This window comes from Carica papaya, chromosome 6, assembly GCF_054855325.1.
Source record: "Carica papaya isolate Zhongbai chromosome 6, ASM5485532v1, whole genome shotgun sequence".
Taxonomy (NCBI): domain Eukaryota; kingdom Viridiplantae; phylum Streptophyta; class Magnoliopsida; order Brassicales; family Caricaceae; genus Carica; species Carica papaya.
Window position 1 is genome coordinate 36,395,441 of NC_142314.1, and position 24,968 is coordinate 36,420,408.

General features: G+C 35.2%; 1 protein-coding gene and 1 long non-coding RNA gene across 3 annotated transcripts; both read right to left on the reverse strand.

The window, feature by feature from the left end:
• Window positions 1-527: 527 nt before the first annotated feature.
• Window positions 528-18,193, reverse strand: LOC110809631 (Trimeric LpxA-like enzyme). Of its 2 annotated transcripts, none has more exons than XM_088223494.1 (15): window positions 17,881-18,193; window positions 15,683-15,913; window positions 13,283-13,597; window positions 12,753-12,860; window positions 11,753-11,942; window positions 9,646-9,908; window positions 8,643-8,769; window positions 7,603-7,673; window positions 6,740-6,991; window positions 6,587-6,663; window positions 2,610-2,701; window positions 2,231-2,313; window positions 2,018-2,089; window positions 1,348-1,473; window positions 528-857 (listed from the first exon to the last, which is right to left on the reverse strand). In XM_088223494.1, the coding sequence occupies exons 1-15, from the start codon at window positions 18,013-18,015 to the stop codon at window positions 774-776; spliced, it is 2,226 nt and encodes a 741-aa protein (XP_088079620.1). In that variant the 5' UTR covers window positions 18,016-18,193; the 3' UTR covers window positions 528-773. The 2 variants fall into 2 exon arrangements, with proteins under 2 accessions (XP_088079620.1, XP_088079619.1); XM_088223493.1 differs by having other exon boundaries at window positions 7,603-7,685.
• Window positions 18,194-22,149: 3,956 nt separating this feature from the next.
• On the reverse strand, window positions 22,150-23,954 carry LOC148253617 (uncharacterized). Its single transcript, XR_015812824.1, has 2 exons — window positions 23,655-23,954; window positions 22,150-22,392 (listed from the first exon to the last, which is right to left on the reverse strand). It is a non-coding gene; the product is annotated as an uncharacterized LOC148253617 (long non-coding RNA).
• Window positions 23,955-24,968: the final 1,014 nt, after the last annotated feature.

Here is a 24,968-nt window from a genome sequence, read left to right on the forward strand (position 1 = left end):
ATTTGATTATAAATATTATATATATATATATACACACACACACACACGTAAGTTAAGGGCTCGCTTGGTAAGATTTTTATTTATAATTTCTGTATTGGTTTTTATGCATAGATTTATGATACATTTTATTTTGAATCTCAACTCTCAGATCTTTTGTTCTTTGGTTTTTTTGAAAGGTGTAATTTTAATTTTTAATTTACATAATAAAAACTTGAAGTTTTCTCAGTTTTATTATACATTAAGATTAATAGAAAAGTTAAAAAGACAGTTTAACAGATTTCATACATATTATATATGTGTGTGTAGAATGAGGGAATCATATGCATCAAGATTTCCCCCTCCTCAAATCTCAGAGTCCAAATATAGAACTCAAATTAACCTCTGAACTCATATTTATAACTATGAACTATTAGTAAGAAAAAAAAGAGAAATAAGGTTCTAATTGCAACAAGATCAAATCATAGGGGAGAAAAACTATAATATTTACGAATTAAAAGAAGAAAGAACACCAAAAAAAAAAAACAAGATTTAGCAGCGAAATTGAAGCTTCACGTTTAAAGATCCTTACAAGAATTCAACAGAGATTTCCTCCGGTACCCGCTTTGCGTGCGAGATGATAATCCATTTACATTTAAGATGTCCGGGACAAAACTGTTTCTTCACAACCAAAAATGGAGATGCACAACAATTTGTTGGTCACAATCCTATACTTTTGTATAAAGCACTTTGAGTACTAACCTCAAATTCGATGTACAACTAACTGCCTTCTTTTCTTACTCTTCTTCTTCTTCTTCGTCTTCTTCTTCTTCTTCTTCTTCGTCGTCCTCATCATCCTCTTCCTCCGCCTCCCTCAGCCACTGCAGAAAAACATTAGAAGAAAAAAAAAACCAAGTTGAGAAATGGTATTTTTGAATGATTTATCAAACATAAGTGCCCCTTTGATGTTCTGAAATTAACTAGATCTGCCATGCACACTAAATTTGATTTAATTTATCACCGAAGAAAGATAGAGTAGGGAAGATCATTTGACTAGATGTAGGAAAAGTTCTGTGATGTCTGATAAACAGAATGTCTCCATGTTGGCTTTGTAACATTTTATCATATTCAGTAACTTTATTTTCTTTTTTGAGATGACATATTCAGTAACTTACTGTAATAATCATTTCATACTGTCGTAAGTGAATTACTACACAATGTTAAGTTAGTTACGGAACTACTACAAAATATTAAAACAGGTACACAGTAGAAATCTCTAACTGGATATCCCAAAAGAATCGACGTTTCATGATTAGATATAGCATTGAAACACGGTTTGTAAATGGAAACAGTACACAGTTCATTGCTTACCTGGACGAATTTTTCCGATTGCCTAAGAAAAACTTTATCTGATTCGTCTGCACCTTCTTTTTCATCCACCCATCTTAAAATAGCATCTTCTTCTAAAATTTCTTGATCATACAGAAAATGCAATATCTGCAATTAAGACAACAATAATTAAACAAGAGGATCTAATTAATCAACCCCTGTAAATTTTGAGTTGTCAAATTACAAAAGAAAATAAAAGTAAATCATCAGATTTTATGTTATGGTATATACCTTTCCACCAATAATAGTATAGCACCACATTATTAATATGTTATAACCAGTTTTTTCAAATGTACAAACTAGTAAAAAGGTGCACATGCGATATTGCAAGTGAACCAAATAGGAGCTACCAGAATTGTGCGAGGACCACACAGAACCAAGTTATAGAAATAGAAGAAATATGCAGGAATGGCTCAGAAACCAAGATCTCAAACACTCAATCCGTGCCGATGGTGTCCTGCCAGTTTTGACAGGAGCTTAAGAACAAAATGACCCAATCAATTGTTATTACTGTAACAAATCTAATATTCGTATAGAGCCAAGAAATCACGGGATGTCACCTGAACTTTTACATTGAAATTGGTGAAAAAGCATTTTCTGTCAAATGAAATGTCGACATAGCCGTGTCCTTAAACCCATGAAAGTAGCATACCTGAACGAACATTGGGGCAAACTCCCTAGCAGATTCAAGACACATTTCTTCAAATTTCATGATCACTTCAATCTGTCAGAACAATTATAGAAAGTTATCGGAAGTGGAACCAGAGAAAGCTATCCAAATGCTTCAGAATGCGATGTTTCTTGAAATTGGTGGCTTCAAATTTTAAGCACAACCACAATGAATAGTCAAGATAGCAACACCAACCTGCTCGTCAATTTGTTTTACATATGACTTGAGGAGTTCCTTCCACGTTCTAATTACATCAGTAGCATTTTTTTTCAAGTCACCTGAAAGGTAGATTGAGTAAACATCAGTCACAACTACATAAGAAAAACAGAACGGAACAGTCCCAACAAAATATAAGAGGATGAGCAGGGTGTAATTACGGAAAAAAAAAAAAAAAAGATATGTCCGGAGTGAATGAAACCAATTACGAGTTTCATCACCAAGCAAGATACAGATTTTTTTTAAGATAAGGCAAGATATAGATTTACTTCTTTTAGTTCATCAGAAAATAAAAAACATGTGAGTACAGGGAATAAGTTTCATCACCATCAATTAATTATGATAGTCAAATACAAACCAGCTGAACTATGCGGAATTTCTAATGCCCATTTCATCATCGAATAAAATACTGCTCCAGCACAGTCAGCAGATTCCATGTTGTATGACAACCTAATGTATGGAACAGGCACAAAAAGGAAAAGGCAACTGAGCATCAGAAACATAAAATGAAGACATCCTATGTATATTACAGAATAAAATAAATAAATCAGTAAAAATGATAAGGATCTTCATATAGAGATCGCATAAAGGAGGCTTTATCCAACTAAGGAGCACATATCTTATTTATTACAACTAAGACTTCAATAATCCTTTTATGGAGAAAAGAGCAAGAGAGAAGCAATAGCAGTACTGGGTAAAGCAACTGCTGTAATATCCAGAATTAATTTTAAAAATTAAAAATTAATATATAAAATATAATTTTTAAATTTATTAATTTTTATTTAATGTAAAAATTAGGAAAAAATAGGTGGAGAATGAAATTGAAAATAATTTTGGAAAAGAAATGTGAAAATTTGGATTCTGTAAATATTTTTGAAAGAAAAATCGAAAACTGAGAATCAAAATGCAATTTAAGAAAAATATGCCATGTAGAACCGCCCAGTCAACAGTTCCATGAATCGGAGCGCGCCACGTGGCAAGGCATGCTGACGCAGTGCCACGCGGAAGACCACGCTAGCGATCCGCGTGCTCGCGATCGGACGGTCTAAATTTATTTCCGCACACGAGAACAGTTCGGATCCGTTCCCTCTTCAGGTGCGATCGGACGGTTGCGATCAAACGCGATGAACAGTTTAGATTCATTTTCTCTTTAAACGCGATCGTATGGTCCAAATCAAATCGCGATGAACAGTCTAAATTCATTTCCTCATTAAACGCAATCGGACAGTTGAAATCAAATGCGATGGACGGCCCATATTAAAAGGAAACGGATATAAATATCTCACTTTACACCAAACTCTAACCCTATCTGCCAGCCCCCCCGCTGGAGAAGAAGAACCAGTCGCCAAGAAGGGAGCCGCCTCCCGCTGCACCGAAGCCACCTCTGACAGCCAAAAAAAATAAAAATTCTCCCAGTCACTCGAAATTTAATTTTGAACACCCCCATAGCCAAATCGAAGCCAAATAACCAGCGAATGGGCCGGAGACCGCGGGTAAACCCCGGCGGCTGCGCCGTGGGAAAAACTAAAATCCACCTCCGATAAGCCCATTCCCGATTCTCATTTCGTGCAATTTTTCCACCATTATATTCACCGTTCTGTTTTCTACAGGTTGACCGAAGAAAAACACCCAACCGCAAATGTGAGCTGGCGGAGCTGCTGCACCGGAAAATCCCGCCGCTGATGAATTTTTATTTTTTGACTTTTTTCGACCAATGTAGACCCCTTAACGTGTTTTCTCACAGAGATGAGTATAAAACCGACCGAAATTGGCCAAAACTGGCCGAAAACAGCCAGCCTGAGGCAAACCACCGCCGTGCAAGAATTCCGAAATTGGCCGGAAAGGGTTCCTAACACTGATGTGGGATTTAATGGGGTATTTTTAGGTACTTGAAACGTGTTTTAACCTCCGAATGAAAATTTAGGAAATCTGGGGACCGTCAGTAAGCGCAGTTAAAAATTTAGTGTTTCGAACATCAATTCGAGTAAGAATCCCCCACCTCATTTTCCTGTAATGGAATTGAAATTTAATTATAAATAATACGATATTTTACATAATTTAGAAAATATCCATAATTAATTACAGATTACTAATGAAGTCGGAACCGGTTATTTATTACTGTTCGTCATGTTTTAACTAATTGTTTGATTCTACAGTTTCAAATGCATGATAATACACTGGAATTGGTAAGATGATTCGGTTGTACTTTCTTGATGCATGCATTGCTTGTTTTGCGTGATTACAGTTAAATTGTGAATCTGAAAATTAAGTGTAAACAGGAAATTGCTTAATTAAGTGAATAGATAAATGGTAGCGTTACTGGATATCCTGAAAGATAGTGGACGGATCGGGTACATAGGGAACCCTACCGTGAATGTTGGCTCATACCGGACAGGGTATCGAGCACTGGTATTTTGGCGTTCATACCGGACGAGGTATAAGGACGGTCTATTTCACCCTCATACCGAACGGGATATTAAGAGATGGTATTTTTTGGTGCTCATATTGAACGGGGTATAGAGACGGCCGATCAATGAAAAATATTGAATAAAGGTTCACGCATAGTGAGAACATCCCTATGGATCCTCATGGATACCAGTAGGTAGATAAAAGAGAAAGTTGTTGCTTCGAATGTTTGACTATGAGATTATGATATTGGTTATGTTATTGCTTGTATAGGTCGATTTTTGAAAATCTCGTTACGGTAAGTACGCGATAAATTATTTTATTTATGATAAATGAATTTACTTAAATTAAGAATTATATTAGTTGTTTTTATAATTTTTACCAACCTTTATTTCTGTATCGGTGAGTAGTGTGACATTCTTACTGTACTAGTGTAACTCAATCTTTCATTAACAATTTTATATCAAAAGAACTAAAATCCTGATCCCGATCCACAAGAGAATTGTGAATAGAATGTTCAGTTGTTTAGTTTCCATTTATTTTTTTAATTTTTCGTTTATTCTTTTAGAATGGTTATTCCCGTATTCTTATTGGGTATTTTAAATTATTGTGTAAGAAATGTGACTCCTAACTTTATTATTTCGCTTCCCCATTCAATGTATAATTTATCTCTTTTTAAGTTTCGGGTCATTACAACTGCAGATTCAAAATAATCTAAACAACTGCCCCGATCACAACATGCAACCACCCTTGCTAGAAACATTTATACAATTATTTGCCAATGCTACAAAATTTCCATACCATATCTCAAAAGAGACCAGTCAGATATTATCACTTCTCTTAATAGGGTGGCCACGTTTAAGTCACATGCATTTGCCGCCATATGACACAAAACTTCAGGAACACTAAAAAGAAAAGATAGTCAAACAATTGGAAGTAAAAGAACTATCCAAAGGAGAAAATAACCATTTAAGATTTTATTTTGGATATTATTGATTTCCTTCAAGTCAGATGCAGACCTCATTGTTCGCCTTTGATTTTATTTACCAGTACCCATGCCCGGCAAAGCCTGTTAAACCCCTGCAAAGACAGCCCTTCCAGAAACCAGAATGGTATGGTACAGCCATCCTTTGTTAACAAGCCCAAAACTTGGATCAAGTTTCAAAAGAGGCCCTTAAGGTATAGTAACCACAGGAATAAGACAACAAAGTCAATTCTTGACCTGTCCCTTTCACGAACTCTGCATAGATGAGGGAGTAACTACAATGCTAAGACCCACCTTGCCCAAACTGGTGGGGCCAACTGCATGCAACTAGCGTTGAGGTAGGTTAGATTACTCGGTAACCCATCCTTTTTGCCATCCAGACCTCATAATGGATTGAGAACAAAGTCAAAGTTCATTCTGTTCTAGAACAACTGCCAACCAACAGCTAAAGACCTTCTGGAACAAGAAACTAAAGCAGAATCCCACTACTATTTTCCTTTTTTTTTGGAAATAAAAAGAATTCTACTACTATTGTACTAGTTTATAGTAGGAACCCTCAATAAATATGCAAATGTGAATAGACCTAAATAGCAAAATGCATTCACATTCAGAACCTGACTTTACATACTGTTAAACGCAAATTCATAACAGGGTACTCTTTTGACAGCACAAGAAGAGTATTACAAACAAGGCATCAAGGGGGAGGCACAATTGTAAGTAGGAGAATCCACAACTAGGTACTGAAATAAATGGCTTATTAGATGTTACTATTTTTCAAATAGGACATAAAATTGAAACACCAACTGATGTCAAAGTCTAGAAGACAAAAATAGTATTGGAAACAGAAATGAATTTTGTGGATGACCCATAAAATCCTAAAACTCTTTAAAAGCACAACAAAAACTGGTGGATCTGACTATTTAAGAGAAGATTGTAGGACATACCGCAAAGAATTTACTTCTAGGATTACATGATCTACTTTGACGTTTTCATCAACAGCCCTTAAAAAGGTTGCTTCAACCTGCAAACCATAAAGGAAAAACATAAACACGTTATCCAATTCATTTCACCAATATTCAAGCTGAGGTATCACTAACTTCTTTCTCAAAGTAGCTGTAGTCATCTCTCAAGTCTTCATTATCAACATCATCAGAATCAGAATTAGACTTCAACTCTTCCAAGTGCGAAAGAGCATTGCCATCTTTAGTTAATAATTCCTGGTCGTCATCTGTAGCTTGAGTAATCTCAGCAAGTTTATCTTCAGGGATAGGGGCAACTGAATGCCTCCATTTATCTTCATGTCCACTTTCACAAACTGACCAAATGTGACCAACACCACCGACACCAAGCTGGCAAACCACCCAAAAAAATTGACAATAGAACTCAGAGAAGGTTCATTTCCACCACTAAAAAAGACAAATTATGGAGCCCCTATACTATATTGGACTGGAAACTGCTAACCATAGGCCTCATTCAAAATTCTTATGACTTATCCCACAATGCTGCCATGCATCAACCTTTTTACAATGAGCATTTCATATTTTCCCACAAAACGTTCTACATGCCTTTGGTGATGGCTAATCCCACAATTCAAACCAGCCCCAGGCCCAGAAAATCTACTAATTGTGCATGCCTCCGGTCATGTGCCAAATATTTTGATCAACCAATGTTACAAGTAAAGCAAGAGAGGAAAAGTCTAGTGATTGAATATCATATACTCAGTTCAGAAATAATTAATCCTGCAACTATATCATTTTGAAGTTCGTTTGATGTCTGGTATGCGTTTTTAATTATATCAGATGCCATAGTTTTGACGAATGCTAAATATCTAACCAAATGACACCCAAATGCTTTTAGAAGAGTAGCACATAGGTCATAGATCCATGTCCAAACATAATTGAACAGGCACACAATCGATAACACTCTTGAGTAAGATATAAAGAGAAATCAAATAGCCAACCTCAGATGTAGAATCGAATTGTGTCTCAGATGCATCAGATGTCATTTCGGCATTCAACTTATCCCCTGTATCTGATATTTGATCTCCAATAAGGAAACATGGGAATTGGATTTTTTTTCTTTAAAGAAAATGCAGTTAAGCTGTAACCAAAAAGTTATATTATGCACATGTACAAAGGATTACAGATTCTACAAGACAATAAATTTAATTAACATAGCAAACCAAGCAGATTTTATTTTTTCATTTTTTTCACCCTGGAGCTTGGTTAGGAGCAACGAGAAGTCTATAGCTTTTCAGTTCCAAGGTTGAGTTTCTCATGGGGAAAAGAAGTTGCATTTTGGTTCCTCAAAAATTAATAAATATAACTCGGTTCTTTGGTGCTAACTTTAAAGTACTACGTCACTAGAACTCAATAAAACATAACATATTCAGAACCCAGGGAGAGTAGACACATTGACATGCTTCAACAGAAAAACACATCACCGCATCCATAATCACAATTTTCTGTGTATATTAAGTGCAAGGGCTACCACCACGAAACCAGGAACAAGAAGAAGCAATTAGGATATTCGTCGTTCAAGCTGTGCTATTTCCGCAGGAAAGAGTGGGCCCGGGGGAAGAAGAGGAGAGTGGGGGAGGCAAGGGCATAGAATGAGAAAGCGAGTGAGAGAGGGAGAGAGAGAGAGAGAGAGAGAGAGAGAGAGAGAGAGAGAGAGAGAGAAGAGAGAGAGAGAAAGACAGAAAGAGAGAGAGAGAGAGAGAGAGACAGAGACAGAGACAGAGAGACAGAGAGATTGATTTGCAATAATTGAAAGCGGAGCTAGTATTTCTTCACAAAACAGCATAGTAGCAACCATGGATAGGATCACCAATTTAAAGATCATGGATACATTAAAATGACAAAAAATAAATAAATCACTGCAGTCTATTCGTATGAGAATTTATCATTATCTTATTATTAGCACCACTCCACATAAACTAGTCAACCACACATGTAGCAGAACACACACGGAGAGTAAATCAGAGCCATTAGAATTTACTTGAGAGTTCAGTTTCAGTGCTATTGTCTGCATATTCCAGTTCTTCGTCACTATCTTGCTTGGTTGGTTGTTTAAGCAACGAAACTTTTGAGTACGCAGGAACAACAAATTTTTGTCCAATTATAACCTGGAGAAAATACAAATTCCAATGAATGAATCAAGAAAGGCCCATAATCTTCAGCTTCAAATCATGCAATTAGTAAATGGTAACAACTAATTGATAAGAATAGAAGGACATTTTAGAATGCAAATACAAGTGATGCCAACCACAGAGAAAAGTGGTTCATAAGTAAACAACTCTCTAGGAGACTGGAAAAAAGCACTAGGAGATTGCACCAAAGACTTATACAAGAAACAGGTATCATTTTTGTGGTTTCATAAGTTCACAGACAGGTATCTTCAGCTAGATAACTCCACCTTCCTTCTAGGTGTCCTGTTGGAAACCTACACAATCTAATGCAGAAATCTTATTATCCTGCTCACATTTTAATTCTCCCACTGGTTCTTTTGTTTACTAGTGCAACTTCATGATTGATTTTGTGAAGTCATCTTTTACACAACTGAAATATGCTAAAACCAAGTGCATTTTGCAAAACCAAAAGATAAATAATTACAGTCATAAGTTCAGGTTAGATTCTCTTTTGTTTGCTTTTGAGGGAAAAAGGAATATTATTAAGGAGAAGAATAGAAAGCTTGAGTTCCACACCTCAATGAAGCAGACCAATAATTTTTGGATGATTTTCCTACAACCTAAAATTCACTCACTTCTCATTTCCATGAATAAATCACAAATCGGAATTTTAAAATTTATAAAGCTATTGGCAGTTCAACACTATCATTTTACAAAACCTACAAAGTCATTCTAACAGGTACTTTTCCTTCAATCAATCAAGTCTAACAAGATCCTGGCAGAACAAGGTGTGCACAAAATTTGCAAGTGTATTCTTGGAACCATTAAAAAGAAAAAAAATAACAGATGAATTGAAAGCCCATGGATGCATACCTTGAAAGATAAAACAACACCTGGTTTCAAAACTGCTCCTGCTTTTATCGTCACCCCATCACACACTATTGCATGCCGTATATCACAGCCATCTTCAATGGTGACATTATCCCATATATATGAACCTTCTATTAAAACATTTGATCCAATAGCACACCCTTCCCCAATAACTGAATTAATAATTTCGGTGTTATTTCCAATTTTAGTGCCATAACCAACCACAGTAAAAGGACCAACTAGCGCGGATCGTGATTGTGTTATTCCTGAAACAAGATAAGATAGCTCTCGCAGTAAATACAAATTATTAGAGAAAAGTACGGCAAACACATGCCAGAAGAAGTGAAGCCTACTCCAAAAATGAGTATGTAGCTAGCAAGTAAAATGTGCTGAAAATGATTATCATTGAAGAACCAGTACATAATATGGGTGAGAAAAGATAGTAGTGATACTACCCAGTACTCTGGTTCACATTATTATGTTTCGTAAGAACAAACATACCATACTGAAGAATTCTGTGCTTCAATTAGTATGAAGCATAGCAAACAGGGAGTGTATCAAGAACTAAAGGAGATAAAGATAAACAGACATAAAGATTCATTTTGTAGAAAAATAGATTCATTTGTTAAATGCATATTCCGCTCTTTTTTTATTGAGAGAAAGAAAGCATACTCCACACAAATGAAGATGAAATTAAAAACTGGTATAAGCAACCCCAGATTAGAAGCTTATTTACATAATATGCTCTAGTATCTCCCTTTCGAATGCATATTCCACATTACAGAATCTGGAACTATATACCACAAGTAATAGTGAGCATAAAAAAAACTTCCTTATTTTTGAAAGCACAAAAAGTTGTAAAACATTTTCATGGAATTAAAGCAATTTCAAGGAGAATCTTGGCTTCATGGTCATTGTGTGTCTCTGTTACTTTAACCAAATATATTTTATAATTCATTAAGTTGGGATAATTGTAACATAGAAAACTAAACAAGAGAAGTATAAAAGGATGTTTCAAGAACAAAAGACAAGAGAGAGTGAAAAAGACAATATAACTAAAAATAAAAAGTTTTAGCACCTAGTCGAGCTAGAAAGGGTCTAGCAAAAACAATTAAAAAAACTAAATTTCTTCTGGCAACAACAGTTGAATATCCAACAATAAGCTGGTCATCATTTATACCATAACTTAAGCTAATATTTATCTTTAAGTAAAAACTTAATAGACGAGTAACCACTCCATATCGTGTGCATAAGATTATTTTTGTTTGTACAAAGATTTCCATAATATATTTCACGAAATAAGAGGAAATCCATCTGAAAATTGCCACTTTAGGGTTTAGATAAAAGGTATACTGCAAAATGCACTTATTCATTCTTGTGTCTCACTGATACCTCTCCATTCCCTGTGGCATGCTCTTTTCGAAATACCAAAAAATTCTGCAATAAAATTATGGGTGATTCTATACATAAAGAATATTGATGACTCTACGGTTGAACTTCTCAGAAGAAGAAGAAAGTCTTCAATTAACTAAATCAGCTTCTTGCAAGAAACTGCTTCATGAAATGAAATACACAAGTATTAAATATATAAGTATTAAGGAGGGAAAACCCCTATAAAGGGGGGCTATATTTGATGAATTGTGGACAATCCGGTTGGAGAGAAATCGAAGAACTTTTTGTGAGGTATTTTTCTCCTCATGAATTTTGGGATCAGACACTATTTCAAGCATCTCTTTGGCCAAGGGCACGCAGTCAATTCATGGATATGGCTCTTTCCAATCTACATCGGAACTGGAGAGCAATCATCAACAGTCCCTACCAGGATTGTGTTTAATTTTATTTTCATGCACAACTTTTATGTCGTCCTTTCTATTTGAAAGATTGAGGCGGATGTCTTATTCTCCACCTTTTCATTTTTTATTTCTTTCTAGTGAAGTTTCTTTTCTTATAAAAAGATTTGAATACTTTCTCAATCAATACCAGCACCTATTTGGCACAACAGTACAAGTCCCCTTATTGGGGCCCTCTATGCTCAGGTTCAAGTATTGTAAATTAGAAACACCCATCTGGGCTAACCATAATAAATATATAAAAATAATAAATACATTACCTGATGCTCGATACATTCCCTGTCTCTCAAGCTTACTTGCACGATTTCCACAAAAATTTATATCTGGGACATATGGATATGTCCACCTCTGAATTATGTCCTTGCTAATGGTATCATAGCTTCGAAAATTATCTATCCTAGCCGCATAACTTGAGTGAATTTCATGAGTGAAAATTTTGTAACCCATAATCTGCAAGCACAAACAGCAAACTATATACAATCTGAAATAACGAATGTCGGCATTACAAGAAAACATGTTCTCAAGGACATATAAAATATTCAACATAAACATGACAGCATCAAAAACTGAAATTATATCTAGCTCAATTAACAATTTAAAATCTCCAACAAACATCACAAATACCAGCGATGGTATAATATATGTTCTAATGGGATAAAACTTCCATTGAGTACCAGATCTTTACAAAAAAGAATTGCTGAAAATGTCCAGAACATCTCCCGGATCAAATGCCTATATGTTGTAAATCTGTTACGGTAACTTGTTTTGCCTATATGTTGTAAATCTGTTACGGTACCTTGTTTTATTCAAAACAAGTAACAATGTAGTAAGTGAACGACCACTGTAAGTAACATGTGATGATTTATTTCAGCTGTAAAAGAAACTAATAGTTTTTCACAATCACCATCTGGAGTTCTTTAGAACTCACTTTAAGATGCGAGAGAAACAAGAAACAAACAAATTGCAAAAGTTTTTTACATAATGAAGAAATATTTCATGGTAGTTAAATGTCTACATGGACAAAAATAAGGACCTTTCTTCCATGTTGTACACATGAACTCCAGACATGAGTCCACTTTCATAAAAGCCCCTAAATCTCTCACATTTCCCTATCTTAGTCCTTCCTTTCCAGCAGGTGGAGAGGGAAGTATCAAAATGTTTTATGCCTGTGCATATGCAAATCATTTTGTATGATAGAAACCATTCACCATAGTACTGTAAAGTAACATAGAAGAAAGAACTATAATGAGCAACACACACATCATCGACGAGCAATCCCTTAACAAAATGGCGGCGCAGGTGTTGGTAGTCAAAATTGTCAGTGAAAAGGCTGAGGACCTCTGGAGAACAGATGTCAATATAGCAATCCTGCCAAAAGAAAATAAAAAAGGCAACAAATAATTACATGAAACATCCGCAAATAATCCCTGAACGAATGTCCAAAGTAAATGCTCAATATGGTATTAGTCCAGAAAGTCAAAACAAATTTATTAGCCATCAAAGATGACGGCACAGGTAACAGATATTGTAAAGTCCTACATAAGTTGCACCATGGTTAAGTTTAAAAAGAGTTAAAATTGCTAAGTCAGAAATTGTATCCTTATTTCACAACAAGAAGTTAAAAAAGGTTAAATGTCAGTGGTATGCATGGTTTTCAAGCTGGTGTGAAAGAACCATAGAAGAACAATTTAAGCACTTATAGAGGGGAAGTAAAAAATATGCTGGAGAAATTAGGAAAAGAAAAAAGAAAAACACCTTTTCTTTTTGAAATAAAGAACAAAGGAAAACACCTGCTTGTCATTGTGCACAGAAATAGATGGATTATCAAATAGCATTGCTTTATCAAGCGACACAGTCCCTTTTGAATGATCTGTCTTATCCTCGTAATATAAAAGCTGCTTTGAACTAGGATCTATTGCCATAAACAGCTCATCAGTACCAAGTCGAGACTGGTGAGTGATTGGAGAAGGCTTTGACTGTTTGATGACCATGGTCATTACAGCATTTGTATCCTTTTTCCGTCTCTCCTTGTGTTCATGAAGCACCCGGGTAAGTGACATATTGCTTACTGTATCTCCACTAATAAGAACAAAATCTCCATGTATCTAAAAATCAAAATAGAAGATTTCAGATTCTACAGTATGAAACAAGTTGCTAAATAAAATAGTACGAAAAATTTTATTTATATTTATGTTCAAGAAAAAGATAAACATCAAAAAGCACCAAGGGGTTCCTACCCATATGCATTACTGCTCTATGTGTTTCATCAGAAAGAAGGGAGCAATCACTAATCTTAAGATACTAAGAACATAGACTGTAATGCCATTAAGCAAGTTCGATTTCTGGTATTCAACTCCCTTTCTTCATAGTATACATTAAAATTCCATGGAAATTACACATACACAAGTTTTTTTTTTTTTTAAATAAAAAGTATAGTATATATTGACAAGGTACCAAAAAAAAAAAGAGTACCACTCATTTACAAAAGATTTACAATCATGTTAGCATGTCAATGACATTCCCAAAATCAACATCACTAATAATGTTATAACTAATTACAATAGACCCAAAATAATGAAGCCACCTTTCTTTTATGCTAGAAATACTACTCTCAACACTATCAAAAGTTCTACTATTTCTTTCCTTCCAAATGATCCAGAACACAGTCAAAAATATCAAGTTAGCAATCTTATTTTTTACATATAAACCATCCCATGCCCAGATTTCACTCTCCACAGACCCAGCCGTAACCCACTCCACACCCAGCAGGCCAAAAACGAAGCTCCAAAGGCTGTGAGCAATCGGACACCACAGAAGAAGATGGTTACATGTTTCCTCAGCATTTAACCAGCAATAACAACCATTAATGAGAATCCTTCCTCTACATATACCGAAGTTCTATTTATTCTAAACAAACATTTTCAAGGAGTTGTAATTGGCATAAAGCTATCCCTGCTGCTAGAAGAGTTAATTGTCAAGCCCAAGCCAAAAATTCTGTAATTTAACAAGCTATATATAGCCTCAGCAACCAAAGACCTTAGATCACAAGCATGAACCCGCTTTAACAAGTAAAATCTACTCTTTTCCTAACAAGTAAGATTTACTCTTTCACTATACTTGAAAAAATTTTACTAAAAAACCAAATTGGAGTTCCCGAATCTCAATAATTAAATTAATACTCAACGTTTGTATAATAATTATGAATAGCTTTGCGACCATATCTGGTCAAAAATGATTCATTGGAGAACAAGTTCTTTTTCCAACAAATTTGGAAAGGGAAGGGTCCTCCAAGAATAGCTTTCTTCGCTTGAGAAGCAGGGCTTCGGTGCTTTCTTGACCATTGAATAAGTTGATCAGAAAGGCAAAGATTTTGGGGAACGGTTGCAACCATATTTTACCACAGTGTCCCCTAGTGCATATTTTATGGAGTATGGCATATGGATTGTTACAAATTAGCGGGGTAATGACAGTCAATGTAAAGGAGGAAATATGAAAATGGAAATGTGTTAGTGGTCGAAAAAAACATTTGGGTCTCATTCCCCTCGCAATCTTTTGGGTGATGTGGAAAGAAAGAAATAAAAGAGCTTTTAAAGTGGTGGAAGAGGATTTGATAGGGTTAGAGCTAGGTGGTTTCAAACCATGGAACTTTTAGTCATGGGTCACCTTTTATACTTTATGGTAGGAAACCCTACCGATATCCTAGTTGACATGTAAATTTATTTTGTATATAAGTTGGCACCCCCTCTTGGTGGTTGTAATAAAAGATACATACTATACTTTTTACTTCAAAAAAATTTATGAATAGTTCACCAAATGACAAAGCTAGAGTGCTCTATTTAAAGGTACTAGATTACAACAAAAATAGTAATTCTTAAGTCTATTTAGGAATTTAGTAACTATGAAAATAAGCTAATAAATCGGAATAACCTGTAATAGAGAATAACTAAATAAAAACATAACCGAAAAAATAACAAACTTATAGATACTAGTTCTAAATAAGCTAAATACTTAACTAATATATTAACATTGCAATCACATAAATATATCTTATTGTGGAAATATGTCCACTTTAGGATCTTCATGTTCTGCATCAAGAAGTCTTTCAATACATAGTGCTTTGGTTATTTTTTTAGTTAAATGAATATCAGTCATAAAATACAGAAACAAAGACAGTAGAATGATAAACGTACCACATGGCGCTCATAAATCAATCGCAAAGCATCTCCAGCACTAACAGAATTGTGTGACTCTATTGTAGTTACAGAAAAGTTTGGCTGGGAATACCATTCAGAATTCTCCAAATAATCAATCACTTGCCTCGAATGAGCACAACAGAAAACAAAAACTTCTTCAACACCAGCAGACTCAAGCCATGCCAATGTGTAATTTATCATGGGAACATTAACCAATGGCAGTAGTACCTTCAACATCAAAAGAAATCAATCGGTAAACCCTGAGAATCAGCATCTAGATATCAGTAAAAGACAACAAATTCTTAAGTTTTATAGTTCCCATTCACAAAAACAGAGAAAATCTCTCTCACAGGGAAGTTGACAGCAAATAATTCTAGTAGTTATCATTCATGATAATAAACCCTGTCCTCAAATACACTCATGACAAACAAGTAAATAAAAAATATAAGTATTTACGTTAATCAAAAAAATAACCAACCTTAGATGTCTTTAAGTACCAACGAATAATCAATTCTAAATATTTCCATAGTAGCCGACAACATAGTCGATGCTAACATTTTAAAGAATTTCTTTACAAATATGATGCTTTACAAGAGGAATACTCCTTTACCCTAAGAATCAGCATCTAAACGTCAACAAGAGAATTCTAAAGTTCTATTCCCATTCACAAAAACAAAGAAAAGTTCTCTCCTAGCAAACTTGACTGCAAGTAATCCCAATATTTATGACTCATGACAATAAACCTCTCCTCAAATACACTTCATGACAAACAAGCAAATAAAAAATACAAGTATTCACACTAATCGATAAAGTAACCGAGTCCAAATGTCTTTACAGTAACCGATAAAAAAATCAATTCTAAATATCTTCCCAGCAGCCCACAAAATAATCAATTCTAAACATTTTAGACAATTTCTTTACAATTTGATGCTCCAACACAGGGTCACAAGAGGAATACTCTGTTACACTAAAGATTGGTGATCTCTTTTCAGAGGGCTGGTAGAGAGCATTCATCATTCAGAAAAAAAAATCATAATTCAACACCATCAATAGATCCCTTCGAATATTATATTTATGTATGTCACCAAGCTGAAAATTTCTGTGCATAAATCTGAAGGAATTAACCCAAGTGGCAGCACTTGAGTTCTGAAATTGACTAAAACTCAATCATATAAATATGGACCGCTCAAATCATATGATGGAGAATAGATATGGAACTAGATCTTCTAAATCAGATTATGAATTGTAGCTAATCTACAAATTACTGTAATATTATGGCTAAGATTAGGACTTTAGTATTAAGGCTTTATTTTATTTAGGAATTCGATTACTTGGAATTTAACATATGTTTCCTTAGTAGTGGTATCTTCTAATTAGTATTTCTTTGCACAATCCTATTTGGGAAAGATTACGTAGGAATCACCATAAATACCTCGATAGTCTCACTTTTGAAAAAATCAAATTATTCAATAAAGAGATCTTTGAGACTTTTATCAACTTTTCATGTTATGTGATTCAATCAAACTCTTATTTGTAATGCTTAAAATTTTTTAGGCGTAATCTCTAGGCTTCACCCTCAAATCCTTAAGTAGACAAAGTAGTCCCAGTTTACCTTACATCATATAATACAACCAAATCAAATTCTTCAAAACACTATACATGAAATTCTACCTCTAGCATCTAATTTCATACTTCAGGTCCCCATTCCAGATGAACTGAAAAGATATTTCTTTTCCATTTCCTCGCAAGTAAATTTCCAAGTCTATTGAAGACCACAACAATTCACAAATTCCTTCTCATGAACACCACAAGCGGAATATTTGGTTAACCTCCCAATTAAAAAATCCATTTCTAACCTTTTCATAGTAATAGAAAACATGTCCTACCAAACCAATACTAACTTGTTACCCTCTTGCCCAGCAGGCAAAGATTTACCTCCACAGAGTTTCATAATTCAACAAAACAGTCAGTTTCATTAACGCTTGAGAATCCGCATAATGCACATTACACACTTTTTGCACATAAACGCAAAGCAATTAGAAAACATCCAAGGACAACAAATTTGAGGGCTCTAATTCCGGAATACAAATATCTCTAATTCATGAACACCAGAAATTCACTAACTTATTACCTAACGAACCATGTACACATTTGCTTATATTCATACACATATTCGCGCGCACAAATATTCCTACCTTGGGGCGCTCAAGGGTGGTGGGACGAAACGTTGTGGCGAAGCTATCCGCCAATAGAACAGCTTGCAATGGATGACGTGCGAGATCGTCCGCGTCCTCCGAAACCCTAGGTGCACCCTTCTTCTGTGCACCCATTTTCCTTCTTCCTTCTCCTTGTTGCCCCTCTCTGTTCAAAGTAAATGCAGCAATTTATGCAATCTTAGTGAAGAGTGAAACAGAGAAATAATGGAAAAAGAATTGGATTAGTTAAGGGAAAGGTGATGAGAGAATTTTCAAAAACCCTACTTCCCCAAATCAAAAACCCCCTCCCCCCCTCCCTGCAAGAACGAAGACAAACTGACTGTTGTCGGATTTTGCGTTCGAGGGTTTTGATTGTCTGCGGTCGTGTCTTCGTTTGGTTTTGTACTTTCCAATATCAACTTCGTATATATGTATATATATGTGTATATATATATATAAATGTATGTATTAATGTCCATGAAAATATACACGTGAATAAAATGTATGGGGTGTGTGTATTCAGTGCACATATATGTTTACATGTATATACACCATTATTAACATCTAAAAGCAAAAAAAAATATATATCTATATATATCATCATCGTTATATACATGTCAAAATATTAATTTGATATCTATATTATTTTAAAATATTTAAATTAATTTTTATATTTTTTATAATTTTAATAAATATATTTTAAAAAAATTATTAATTTAATCGTTAATTATTATGCATATTAATAACGTTAATAAAAATACCGTGCGTATTCAAATTAAACACGTGTCACGTTTTGATTTGATTAATATTTAATAAAGTATGATTAAAATAATAAAAAAATTGAAAATATTTTTACATAAATTTATATTTAAATTAATTTTTTAAAAAAATAATATATCATTATCTAAAAATTAAATTTACTAAAAAATAAATTTTCACTAATTACATAATTTATAAAATATAAATATAAATTTAATTTAATTAAAAAATAAATTTTTTTAAATTTAAATTAAAAAATAAAATAATTCTAATTTTTATATTAATCCTCTTTAAAATTATTTGACCACAAATTTAGTAATAAAGATGGATGTAGCAATTTTTTTTAAAAAAAAAAAGACATGACAACGTGGGTGTATATAAATAGGTGTATGTATATAAATATATGTATAACTAATACCAAACACGTGCTCTTTAACCAAAAAAAAAAAAAACATTGTATATCCCTTCTTTTATTCATGTTAGATCATAATTTTAAATAATTGTGGCTAACATGATTAGTTTAAAGTAATCTGATAAAGTTAAGGGTATTTTAGACTTAAAAGCATTAAATTAAGTATGAGTTTTTATGCGTAAATATCAGATATTTTATTTCTAATTTTATGATATGTCAAATTACGAATAATAAAAGTTAATAAGTGATTAGTCTATAAATACGGTTGTAGTCCCAAAATTACAAATAGTCAGTCAGTTCATTATATAATGATATCTCATCATCAGAAATAAAGAGATTGTGAAGAAAATTCAAAGGGATTAGGTGCTAATTTAGAAGAGTAATCATCATGATAAGTTCATATACGTTTTATATCTTGATGATTTATTATGAGTTTTGATATTTTGTAGCACCCGGAAAGGAGGAGGAAAAAAAAAAAAAAAAAAAAAAAAAAAAAAAAAAAAAGGGGCCACGTCAGCAGCCACGTCAGCAGGCCCGGTCAGCAGTCCCGGCCAACCAGGGCATGCCACGTGGCAAGATCGCGTCACTCCAAAAGGAGCCACGTTGGCGATCCGCGTGGGTGCGATCCGACGACCCAGATCAATCGCGCGATCGGACGGCCCAGATTCAAACGCACGGACGGCCCAGATTCAATCAAAAACGAACGGCCCAGATTAAAATAAAATGAACGGCTGTGATCAAAAGGCAAGGGGTTATAAATAGAACCCCCACACCAGACCACAAACCCTAGCCGCCAGCCGCTCGCCGGAGAAGACGAACCAGAGGCCGACCGCCGCCACCCGCCGCCACTCGCCGCCGCACCGGGGAAATTTCCGACCGCCGATCGAGGTAAATTTCATACTCCCGACTCGTTTTTCCCCACTGATTCCTCCTATGGCCAAATCGAAGCCGAAATCCCGGCCAAACGGCCGAAATACGCGGCCGAAGCCCAGCGGTGCCGCCGCGCCCCCTCTCGGTTTTTGCCTCCGACGAGGCCCTTCCCGGCCTCCGTTCGATGCAATTTTTATATCACCGTGATCACCATTCTTTTCTCTACAGGTTGACCGAAGCCAAATCACCAAAACACGAACCTCGCCGGAGAGTCGCCGTACCCGAGAGCGCCGCCGCCGGTAAGCTCCGCTTTTCCGTGATTTTTTGGCCCCCCGAGGGCCCTAGGGTTGTTTCCTGACAAGGACCAATGCGAGTGTGGCCGAATTCGGCCAAAAACGGCCGAAAACAGTCAACCCGAGGCGACTCGCCGCCGCCAGCGGCGGCGCCGTCGCCGGAGCACGGCGGAGCCGCCGTGCCGGAGTTGCGATTTGGGCCGAAAGAGGCCCTGGGCCTAATTTGGATTTTTTTTGGAACACGTGCAGGTACTGTTAGTGTGTTTCAGTTCCCCGGAAAAAATTCAGGGAAAATTAGGGACAGCCTGCAGGCGCACTGTGAATCGTATTCGGATCCCGAAAACAAGTAAGGACCCCTCACCCTATTTCCTATCACGGTATTAAAGTTCAAAATGATAAAACGGTATTTCTTGAATTAACGCATGTGTGAAATTGCTTAAGGTTGCTAATGGAGCCCGAGTCTAGTGTGATTGATGATTTACTGTTATTTGGCCTGTTTTACAGCTTTAAATGCATTATGGGGTTTGATGTGTTCATTTTATAGTTTCGAGTGCATATATTACTGTTTTATTAATTATGGGTTGAATGACTGAAGAACTGATACTGTATGTTGTCTGTTCGGCATGAATTACGATTTGCTTGTTTAAATGTGAATTGATGATGCTTATTGAGGAAAAGGGAAATGAAACATTGTGTAGACTGATAATTGTATGATGGGGTCAGCCTGACTAGATATCCTGGGAGATGGTGGACGGACCGGGTCCGTAGGGAACCCTACCGGGATTGTGGTCTCACATGCCGGACGGGGCATGGAGATCTTATGGTTTTGGCGCCCATACCGGACGGGGTATGGGGACGGCCCGTTTCACCTTCATACCGGACGGGGTATTGAGGTTTATGGTTTTGGCGCCCATACCGGACGGGGTATGGGGACGGCCCGTTTCACCCTCATACCGGACGGGGTATTGAGGTTTATGGTTTTGGCGCCCATACCGGACGGGGTATGGGGACGGCCCTGGAAACTGATTATGAATGTTAAAGGTTAACGGGTAGCGGGACCCCTAGGGACCCCCATGGATACTAGTAGGCTGGTAAATGAGAAAAAGATATGTTGTACAATGATTGAAATTTCAAGGGGCGTGATAAGTGTTATGTTTTACAGCTTATATTATTCAATGATTATGATAATGTTATTGTTTTTCTTATATTGTTTTCATAAATTCCACCGAGGTAAGTGGAGGGTAAAGGTTTTCATGTTAATAAACGAGTTTGTTGTAAATTATGCTCCATTGGTCTTTTGTGTTTTTCTACCCACCTTTATCTCCGTGACGGTGAGATATCGTGATGTTCTTACTGGGCTAGTGTAGCTCACTCCTTAATTAACCATTTCAGATCAGGAAGACATGGTTCCCGAGCCCGTTCCGCAGGAGGACGACGAAGGGGATGCCTAGAGACTCTGTAGTCATACGCATAGTTTATTTTCGAGTTTTATTTCTTAGTTAGTTTAACCTTTTATATTTTAAGTACGTTTTTTTGTTTTTTTTCGTGTAAGGGATGTTAACTGAAATTTTGATCTCGCTTCCGCATTCGATATATTTAAATACTCATTTCTTTTTTAATATTTTCCGGGGCCGTTACATATTTATTTAGGAATTTATTTTGTAAATAATAAATCACTAATAATAAAAGCTAATTGTTGTAAAATATTATTTTTTTATCTAAAATAGTAATAAATTTATTGATACTTAATTCAATTTTATTATTATAATTTCGTAAATACATTATTAAGTCTAGTTATAAATTTTATTGAATCAAATATTATAAATCAGTAACTAATAATTTATCATACACTCATAAAATAATGAATTTTAATGCTAGTATATGCCATACACTTCTTTGTCATACAGAATGATGATAATATATTATACTATCGTATCGAGAAAAATTCAAATAACGCTGTAAAAACTCTTGTAATAAGGTAGATACAATTTTTTACGAGATATACCATATTTAACCAAAATCAATCTAACGAATATAAGAGAACACAAGAGAATTAATTATCGTTTTAACACAGTTAATTGTAATACTTCATATTAATTTCAATACTACTATTCTATCTTCCTTAAGTATGGAGTCTCGTGGCTAAGCATTATGGTTCCGATTCCTGTTGCACTACATCTGAAAATGAAGTTAATGAGTATACATAACCTAATAAGAACAATTTAGAATTTAAAACTAAAGTATGACAATTAATTAGACTCCCTTTCCAACATTTTATTCTATACTCTGTTGCTCATTCTTTCCTATTCACTACACCTCCTCTACACCCATGCTTATCTCACACTCACTCTTATTCCTATTTACTGCCTATTGACTCTAACCTCGTCCCTTACGACTGGTCTGGCACAGCCCGACACCCCTTTTACTCTAACTTAATACTTCATTATGGCCCTATTGACTCCTAGATACAAAACACAAACCCACCCGATATATTCGACAGTACCGCCACACCAAATAGCATAACAACCAAAACAACTAATAGCTCCCACAGATACCACCACTCGACAAGACCAGACTCAGCCATATCTTTCTTTTTCCCACATCACACCACCCACTTTACACCGCACCTATTTGTGTAACTAATGACCCTTGAAGGCCACCCATGCACACCTATGTCGCATCCATTGTCTCATTACAACAGTAGATGCCCCCAAACATATATCGACTCCTTAAGGGCCACGCTCATATAGCATTCGACCCCTTAAGGGCCATACTCATACAACTGTCGACCTTTAAGGGTCACACTCACACAGTCGTGCCTCTTCACTCTACTGGCACCTCCATGCACTAGCACCTACTTCACTCTAACCACATCTCGACCACTAAGTGGCCACACGCACATGACGTGCCTCTTCACCCTATCGACACCTTATGCACCAACGAACGCCCAGGCACCCACCAACCGCTGAGTGGCCACATACACACACACAGACGTGCCTTCTCACTACATCAGCACCCCAAAATCCTTAAGTATCGGCCAAAGGTCTCCTAGACACAGACACTTGAACCAGTAAGTGTTGACCAATAAATGACCTCATCCATGTCCGTCTCCCTCACCTCTCGGTTTGCTCAATTATGCTCATTCCTATCAGTCATCTCTCCCCACACAGCCTAACCGACTCCACCTCTAACCTTCTCTAATCCTCCTCCTTATGTATTCACTGAAATCCCTAAATATCGGCCTGCTAGAACTCCCTTCTCTCCCCTATAACTCACGAATATATCACGTTCTTCCCCGTTTACTACTCCCAAATATAATTCCACCTCAAAACACTTTCTTACTCCATATTCCCTACATCTGTAACCATAGGTTAACCTACAATACATAAATTCAATATATATTACCACAAATCAATTTTGAAACTCCAAATTCTTCTTACCTCTTGTTTCTATACTCTTCTCTCTCACTAAATCTACCACGACCTCACGTCTTTCAGAACTTTCGATCAATCGCCTCCTGCACTAACCTCTGATCACTCCCTTTCGCAATCGTCTCTCTCTCTCTCTCTCCCATGCTCTTTGTTTTCCTATTTTCCTTTATTTCCCTCTTTCATTTCCTCTCTTTGACCGACGCCCTTTTATACCCCACCTAACTTCACATCCTAATCGTCCATCCTACTTCCTTACATGCCTGACTATTACATAGTACATGACTTTTAATAATAAGATCATTGTATTATTGATTTATATGATTAGTGAATATATATAAAATATCTTGCAACATACTTAGACCAACCACCAAAACCTCTTAAAAAGGAGTGGCTTATCATTCATACACGTAGCATGAAAAATAATTAGGTACGACGTTTATGCCTTAAATTTTAAATTTTAATTTAAAATATTTAACTTATAAATTAAAATTAATGTAAAAATTCTAATTATTATATTAAAATTTTAAATCAAATTACTTCAAGATTAAAATATTTTTAAAAAATGTTGTCTTTTTTTTATTTTACTCTTAATTTAATGATTAATTTGTTCTAATTTTTTTTTTTAACAATTTATAGTTAAAAAATGCAAAGATATTTTGAACAATTAATATCGTGACAATATTGTATAATACATATATATATATATGTATATACATGTCTTGTTCCACTTCGATGTACCTTTAGACAAATACAAAATTCATGTCTAAAAGTATTCCTTGTATTCTTTTGTTTATTTGCATGTTATATACATATACATATATATATATTTGTGTATGTAATATATTTAATACACTAAAATTTATCCACAAAAAAGTGAAAAAAAATCTAAAAAATAAAAGAGAAACATATCATAAAAAATAATATATATATATATATATATTATAAAAGACAAAGGTAGACACAACCAAGCTGGCCAAATCTGTCAATTAGTGAGAATCTAATTTCAACAAAAGAAAAAAGCAAGACAACATGATTCAACATGTGAAATTTTGTCCACGAAATACAAATTCTAGATTTAGAATTTTTCATAGGCAACAAATATTAACCTTCACAATTATATGATTATATCACCACAAAAATACTAAATATCATACCAAAATAATTAAACAAAAATAAATAAATTACTTTTTTTTACGATGCAAATAATAAATTATATTTTTTTACACGTTTTTCAAACCACAACTTATCGCAGGTAATTTATAATTTTATTCGTAACTCACAATTTATGATTGTCGTAATTTTGAATCATTTTTTCAATAACTA

Bases quoted from the DNA above. Each gene is read 5' to 3' on its own strand.
- LOC110809631 (XM_088223493.1), bottom strand. From the start codon at position 18,015: ATGGGTGCACAGAAGAAGGGTGCACCTAGGGTTTCGGAGGACGCGGAC. The intron at 8,770-9,645 runs GTATGCATCCAT...TATTTTCTCCAG, and splicing joins GTGTTGTTTTATCTTTCAAG to GTTATAATTGGACAAAAATT. The intron at 6,664-6,739 runs GTTAGTGATACC...TATGGTTTGCAG, and splicing joins ACAGCTACTTTGAGAAAGAA to GTTGAAGCAACCTTTTTAAG.